Source organism: Antechinus flavipes, chromosome 1 (genome assembly GCF_016432865.1).
Source record: "Antechinus flavipes isolate AdamAnt ecotype Samford, QLD, Australia chromosome 1, AdamAnt_v2, whole genome shotgun sequence".
In the NCBI taxonomy this organism is placed as follows: domain Eukaryota; kingdom Metazoa; phylum Chordata; class Mammalia; order Dasyuromorphia; family Dasyuridae; genus Antechinus; species Antechinus flavipes.
Window position 1 is genome coordinate 117,209,331 of NC_067398.1, and position 7,882 is coordinate 117,217,212.

The following is a 7,882-nucleotide window of genomic DNA, read 5'->3' on the forward strand; positions in this document are numbered from 1 at the left end:
ACAACAGTGTGAGGCCCAGGGGCCCATGTGGACTTTATTACTGTGCAGCGTTGACTCCATGGGCATCAGGAACAGTGGTAGGTCAAGTTGCCCCTACTCCCTGTGTCCTTTCCAGGCTTGAAAGGGAGCAGCAATTGTAGTGTTTGACCCTGGAATGTTACTCCAGCTCTCAGTCCCCAGGCATCTCTGGGAACAGGAAAAGCTCCAGGGTGGGAGAGAATGGTGGGACGGAGCTGGAGAGGAGCAAGCAGGAATCCCGTCCCTGCCCCCACTCCCCCCAGAAGCAGCAGCTTCACTCTTTCCTCCTGCCTACTGGGTCGACACTGCACCAAATTCCCTTCAATTTTCCATCTCAGGGGCAGGTACCTGGGTAGAGAGAGGAAGAAGTTGAGCAGGGAAGGTCAGCTGAGGGTTTAGTTTTTCCTAAAATGGGAACAATGAATAACTTCCTATTCGTGTTTTTATTGAATCTCCTCTAGATCAGAAGTGTGTTCTAAGTAAACCAAAGAGTTCATATATACAAATGTATGTCAAAGAAAAGAGAGCACTTAAGATTGGTTGGACTAGCAAAATAATCAGTATAAAGATAAGTTTGAAATGAGATACCCTGGGATTGATCAGAGAACAACAAGGGAGAGAAAAGATAGAATGTAAGAGAAATTGGCAGGAAACTAACAGAAGGGAGTGGGGGTGGGAAGGTGGGGGACCAGGAAGGTCTGACTGAGACCTGTCTTTGTGGCACTGTCTTTATAAAAGGGTTTGCCTCAGAGCCCTGGCAGAAAAGGGCTATTTCCTCCAAGACTAGCAAACAAGAGAACCTGGAAATAGAACTCTGCCTTTTGTTGAGAGCAGAAGCTAAGGAAATTAAGAACAGACAAACTTCTCAGGGAGCAAGACAGAGATGACCAAAAATCAAGAAGGGACTGGTATAAGTGAGATGTGATAGAAAAATCTAAGTCTGGTAGACCAAAATTTTAGCTATTTCATTTTTTTAAAAAATGTTTACATATATGAACATATGGCTTTACTTATAGCTACTGTTTATGATTTTTTAAAAAAAATTTTAAAAGAAAAAATCCCAATCTATGAAATCTCTGAGACTTACCTCCTAAGCTGGACAAGATTGCATTCTGAAACTATGCTGTGTACCTGCAATTACCAACCTGTAGATCTGCACCCTGAGCATCCTCACACTGGAGTTAAAGTAGGCTCTTGTACTCTAAACAATTGGCCTGATTATGGTCTTGCTGATGACTCACTACTGAGGAGGGATACAGAGGAGATAAGGCACCCAGTTTTTCAGTTTAGGACAAAGAACCCCAAGGCCTAGAGTAGCGGTGTCGAGAAGGTCAGAGGCCCCTGAAGCCCAGGGTTTCCCCAATAGGACACTACTGAGCAGCACCCCACACGCTCAATAGCAGTGCTGCCATTCCCTGCCACCCCAAGCATACCTTTCCAGGGCCCTCCTTACCTGCCCAGGTCTGGCTGAGGTCTCAGTCATCACTGGCTCTCATGCCCCTCACTGGCCCTGTCTTCCGCATCTGAAACCCAAGTTGGGATGAGAATGGGGGTTATGGGAGCTAATAGCATCCATTTTCATTAGGAAATGAGACTCCTAACTTAATCTCATAAGTATCTTTGCTAGTTCTATAACCACACTCTTCTTATTCCTAACCAGTTTTTCTGCCTCTTCAGGTCTCTTCCCAACTTAAAAAATAATCTAAAATTCTAACTCCAGAGAGAATGCGTGATGGACTAGTCCCCATTCTTTCACTTACTCTCTTCTCAAATCTCAAAGAGGGACCAAACCAAAGGAATGGAGCTAAAACTAGGTCTGAAGGCTGAACCAACAGGCAAGAGGAGTGAAACACATGACAAATGTGAATACACCCTCAAAGAACATTAGAACTAGAGGGGATCGTAATAGTCACCAGGGCCATCCCTCCATTTTCAGAGGAGGAAATCGAAGCCTAAAGGGAAGTGGCTTGCCCAACAACATGGAGCATGAGATATAGTCAGGTTAAAACCCAGGGCTCTCAGAACTGCCAGGCCTGGGCGCTTTTAATGCCTTCTCTTGCCTTATCTGAGAAGTCTCTTTAATGTAAAATGAATTGGGTGAGGAGCAGTCCTGGTCCACCTACAATAGTTGGTACCTTTGCTCCCCCTATTTATCTTGGAGTCAGGACACGTGGCTTTGAATCTTTCCACGGAAACTCCCAGACCTATGACCACCAACAACCTGAGTCTGTTTCCTCATCGTCAAAATGGGGATGACGATAATTGCCTGACCTCCTCCATAAGGTTGTTGTAAAGAAAGTACTTTAAATCACACAGCACATGTATCAATCTCTAGGTTACAAGCTCCTCAAGGGTAGGGTAAGCTCTCCATTTTTTCTCTTTCTCCTAACTTCTCTCTATTCAATTCTACAAATACGTATTGATTGCTTTTTATGTGCAAGGCACCGCAGATAAAAATACAAAAACAGGACAGTTCCTTTCTGCAAAGGGTTTACATTCCATCAGGGCCCTGGTTTGGTGCTGAGTTTATAGCAACGGCTCGTCAATATTTGCTGACTGATTGATTAGTTTTTCCCAGTTCTTCCCATCTGTCCACTACATTGAACCATTACCTGGTCCAATTCTCGCTGGGTCTCCTCCTCCAGGTTCCGGATGTCCTCCATGGACAGATCAACCCACTGATCCAGCCAACAGAAGAGCTGCCTGTGGAAGTTGGTGAAGAGCCGCTTTTCTTGCTGTGGGAAGAGGGGGAGGGTTCTACGAGAATCAGCCTATGTAACTGATACAGCAGTGTTCTGACCCAGTTTCCCACAGGCTTGAAGCTCCAAAGACCTTGGTCCACTTCGAGGGACAAGGAACCTCTTTGGACATGGTCCATGGGATCTTGCTTTTGGCTCTAGGTACTAATTTCTCAACTTCTTGATCCCAAACAAAAGGTATCAAACCTCTGGACTTTGACTTGTCAGAAGTATGCTCTTGGTCGATCACCTCTTTCCACATATTCAAAGTTCTTACCAGATATTTGATTTTAGAATCCACACCCTCTTTCCTTTCCATCCTATCAATTGTATTCAACTGCCAACATCTCCACTTATTAGTCAATTTAACTATATTCAAATACCAACACCTCCACTTATTAGTTAATTTAGCTCAGACATGGTGTTCTTTTAAAGTGGACCAAGAATGGCCCAAAGTCAATGTGGAACCTACTCAGCAGTTCTACAATCACAGATTCACTTTCAGCCAAATGGGAAGTCACCTGATTATATATAGGGCATTTGGGGTACTCTAATGATGTAACTAGTTTTCCATCCAAAGCAGGGAAAAGACAAAAAGAGAGATCACATTATGGTTTTTCCTATCATATTAAAAAAATAATGCACTACTCTGAATGCACACCAATGTGAGCCCATCTGTTACAAAGACCCAGGGTTCCATCGCTCTCAGACCCTTACCTAGGTCAGACCTCAAAGGTTTTCCATCTTTACCTCAGTCCTTTAAGTAAGAGCCTGAAGCTTGAATCTCCCATCTCCCACCCTCTGAATCAGAACCCATGGCCACCCCATCCATCTTCTCCAACCTTATGGATGAAGTTCTCCACTCGTCCCTGGAGCCCCCACCATCGGAACTTGACAGTCACCAATTTGTAGGCACACATGTGGGGTGGATGGTTCAACAATTCCCTCTGTACAAAGATATAAACATAGATACACTACTAACCCGAGAGCCTTGGGGAACTAAGCCTCTATCTGCCCAACCTTGCCCAGTTTGAGCAAGGATAGGGAAATAATTTACCTGCCAGTTGGGTCCCAAGGGGCCACGTCCTGTTTTGACAGACTTGAAGAGAGCAGGGTCCTCTTCTGGTTTATAATCCTGGAAGGAAGAGAGGGAGCTGTGAAAGAAACTCTAACCTCCTCTCAAAGAAGTTGCTCCCAGTTCTCTACCTTTCCTGAGGCCTAAGCATTGCTCCTCCTAGTCCCCAGGTTTTCTCACAGAACCTGCTCCCCTCTTGAAATGCAAGTATTTTATCATTCAGTCCCCAGTTCTACTTCACTTACCTCATCAGACACTTGGGCCCTATCAGCAATGTCAATATGAACCACCTCCACCTCCTTCCATGTCTCTGCATCAAGCTGGTGAACCTAGGGAAAGAGTAGAGAGGGAACAGGATGCTTGTGATACAAGGAGACAATGGGGGCTGAGGGAAGTCAGTGAGTAAGTGTTTAAGGAGCACCTGTTTTGTGCTCGGCACTGTGAGGAATACAAGAAGCATAAGGCACTAGGCCCTCCAAAGGCTTCCATTCTAGTAAAGAATACTCAACCACAGAAAACAACCATGAACAATACGAGACAGGATATGTTTAACTATCTACTACATTACATGGTAGAGATTCAGCATTCTACCTCCTCTCTGGAGAGGGAAGCTGGGTTATCATCTGTCCAGTCCCAGCAGAGAACCGGTATAAGAAATACCAATTAACATGCACATATTGAGCACCTACTAGATGCTTAACACTGTAGTGGACACTGTATGGGGACACAAGAGAAGTATAAGACATGATTTTGCTTTCAAAGACCTTAATCTAATGGGAGAAGCAAACGACTACAGGTAAAACAGAGAGCAACTAAATAGTAAACTTCGTGTAGCTGATTGTAAGTGCTGCTGGTAAGATTTTGGAGAAGGAAGAAGTCAGAGGTGCTGGGGAAGGCTTCGTGGAAAGGAGAGCTTCAAGTTAAGCCTTGACCAAAAAATGGGACTTTTAGAAGGGAAGGACAGAAGACAAGGGATTCTGATTTGGGGGAGAGGGGTAAGAGATGGAGGGGCAAAGGAGAGGAATACAAGCATGACTGGGGAACTATACACAGACTTGCCTAAATGAAGTTTCTGTTGGAAAACAGAGGACATGAGGAAGGGCAGGAAATAACTAGTGTAGGAGACCCCTAAATTCTCTAGGGACAGAGGACCGTGAGGATAGGGAAGGGTAGGGAACAAAGGGACAAGTTCTTAGAGGTAAATATAGCTAGACATCCAAGTGCACGGGGAAGGGATCTACTACACGCCAGGCTAAGAGCTTAACTAATATTACCTCATTAAATCCTCACAACCCTGGAAGGCAGTTGCCATAATGATGTCCATTTGAGGAAACTGAAGCAGACATAGGTTAAGTGACTTGTCCAGGTCACCCAGCTAGTAAGTGTCCCAGGTGAGATTTGAATTCAGGTCTTCCTGACTCCAGGCCAGCGCTCTGACCACTGTACTACCTCACTGAGATTTACTTCACACTCACGTTGTCCTCAGTCCCCATGTCTGGACGATGCCAGGTTTCGATCTTGATGAAGAAATCATCCTTCATGTATTCATTCTGGATATAAGAACAGGAGGAGACTTAGGGAAAACAAGATCCATGTTTTAGCTAAACCCTCCCCATTCTCTGACAATAGGGGCTCTTACCGTGATGACTAAGGTAGATGCAGTGGCCAGATGGAAGGCAAGTAATTTCAGAGAAATGAAGGGAAAAAAGGCAAAAAGATGGGAAAAAGAACAGGAACCGATTAGAGCAACGTAACACAAAGGACCTCCCAGCCACCAGTTTTCCCACCCCATTTAAGGTGTCGGGACAGAGGGATCAGGTTTCTGATGTTCCAGGACCCCCATGTCTTTTCTCAGACCCTGACCTCTGGCCTTCTCCCCGTCCCCACCCCCCACCCCCCAACTCTCCTCACCGGTCCGGCAATAAGGGTAGGCGTTCCAGGCCTTCTCATGAAACACCAGGGAGCCCTCTGGGGCGAACAGGCGAACAAATCCTGGAACTTTGCTGGGGGGTGAAGGAAGCCAGGGTCAGGGGCCAAAAGTCCAGGCCGAGCCCCGCTCCCCCCAGGCGCTTCCCAAGTCCCGAGCCACTCTCACCTCTGCAGGTGGTAGATCTTGTGGGTAAACTGGCCCCGCTCGCCAGGACCCCCCTCGTAGGGCTGATTGATGAGGACCTCGATGCCCTCACCGCCCCCAGTGTTATTCTTGCTGGTCTGAGCCACGGAATACAACTGTCCCACTTGATACTGAGCGCAGAGAGAGAACAGCCGGGTGAGGAAAGAGGATCGGACAGAGCCCAGACCGTGGGCAGCCTCCCTTATTCCCCGGCAGATGGTGGGAGGACCCTTGGGGAGAATGAAAGGTGGGCTGAGAACCAGGGGCTGGGAGGTGGGTGGGGGGAACATCTCACCTCCTCCACGGAGCAGGGCAGCAGCACCCGGCTGCGGGGAAAAAAAAGACGTAGTGAGGGGCGTGGGAGACCCTTTCTCTATGCATCCGAAACTACGGGAACAATGATTGCTTTTTTGGAGCTGGCTCTACGGTGAGACGGAGGAGCAGAGCAAGCGTTTCACATCGGCTGAAATGTAGCCCCAGAACGGTTAAAACGACTCGCCCGTGCACGCAAACTAGTTAAGGTTTTGGGGCAAAGTCCGGCGCCTCTAGGTCCAGGTTTTCTCGTGCACAGCCTCCCTCCAGCTGTCCCGATCCCTATCAGCACCCTGCACAACACCGCTCCCCAAACCTTCCTCTCCCATTCAGCCTCGGAACCCCTACTCACAACTCTTTGATCAGGACCATCTCGCTTCCAGTTTCTCTAATGGGGACCCCCCACCCCACCCCGGCCGGTGGTCACCCTTCCCCCCTTCCGGAAGCGGAAACTGGAGACCCTGATCCCCAACAATACCGCTAACTCCCAATCTCAGCCATTTCCGCCCGTCGGTGGGCAGGGGCCGGACGGCTTCGGGCTCGATGAGATGATGTCATTCTAAAGGGTCTCGGAAAGCTCCACCCCCAATCCCCCAACCCCCCACGTCCCCCCGACTCTTTTTCCTTCCTTATAGAGAAGCGATCTTAACTAGAATCCGGTTCTTCGAAAGGAGATACGCCGCAGGTGCGGAGGACTCCGGCAGAGAGGACTACTATTCCCAGTGGGCAACGCGCCATTTCAGTTCACTCTCCCGCTCCCTGCTCTTGTCCTAGCAGGGCATTTGGCGCTAGTTATCCTGGGAAGTGTAGTTTATTTTTTGAAGGGCCGGCATCATCAATTTCAAAGCTCCACCTTTAGAGGTTTCAGAGATTGAGGGTGTGGTCTGAAGGGTGAACAAAGAGACTGAAGAAAGGAAGTGTCTGCGTTTCCTCAGTGACCCAGAGAAAAGTAGAAGGGAGATGCTGGAGACTGAGAGCCCGGCTTCATATTCTGCTTGTGACCTCGTACTACTGTGTGACCTTACTTTACCTCCTTTGGGTCTAAATTTCCTCGGCTCTGAAATGAGGTGAAAAAGTTGGACCAGTTGGGCTCCAGTTCTTGTCTGATCAGACGCTGGAATCGGAGTCAGGAATAATAATTATAGTAAACATTTGTTAAGTGCTTAAGGCAGTTACGGTGGTATAGGGAGTGGAGGAAGACCTGAGTTCAAATCCGCTTCAGACTACACTGGCTGTATGATCTTGGGCAAGTCACCTAACTCTGTTTGCCTCCGCTCCCCGTCTGTTAAATGAGCTGCGGAAGGAAACACAAGCCGGACCAGTATCTGCCAAGAAAACCCCATAGAGGGTCGCAAAGAGTCCCAAGCGAACCACAACACTTAGCACCTACTCTGTACAGTCACCGTTCTAATTAATACATTATTATTTAACATTTTATAAAATAACAATACTTCATTGTTTAATTGTGTGTTATTTAATGTTAGAAAATCTATTATTACCTAACAATAATAGCTAACGTTTCCGTAGCACTTACTAAATACCGTACTAAGTACTTCACAATTATTATCTCATTTGATCCTCATAACAACCCTGGGAGGTAGGTACTATTATTACCCCCATTTTATA

The 7,882-nt window shown here is 47.1% G+C and overlaps 1 protein-coding gene across 1 annotated transcript; it reads right to left on the reverse strand.

Annotated features, from left to right (window-relative positions):
* Positions 1 to 9: 9 nt before the first annotated feature.
* Positions 10 to 6,695, reverse strand: LOC127555992 (phosphatidylinositol transfer protein beta isoform-like). Its single transcript, XM_051988790.1, has 12 exons — positions 6,609 to 6,695; positions 6,240 to 6,270; positions 5,927 to 6,075; positions 5,743 to 5,834; positions 5,471 to 5,478; positions 5,307 to 5,381; positions 4,077 to 4,160; positions 3,814 to 3,891; positions 3,599 to 3,703; positions 2,631 to 2,753; positions 1,472 to 1,541; positions 10 to 366 (listed from the first exon to the last, which is right to left on the reverse strand). Exons 1-11 carry the CDS (start codon positions 6,626 to 6,628, stop codon positions 1,494 to 1,496), a joined length of 813 nt encoding a protein of 270 aa, XP_051844750.1. The 5' UTR covers positions 6,629 to 6,695; the 3' UTR covers positions 10 to 366; positions 1,472 to 1,493.
* Positions 6,696 to 7,882: the final 1,187 nt, after the last annotated feature.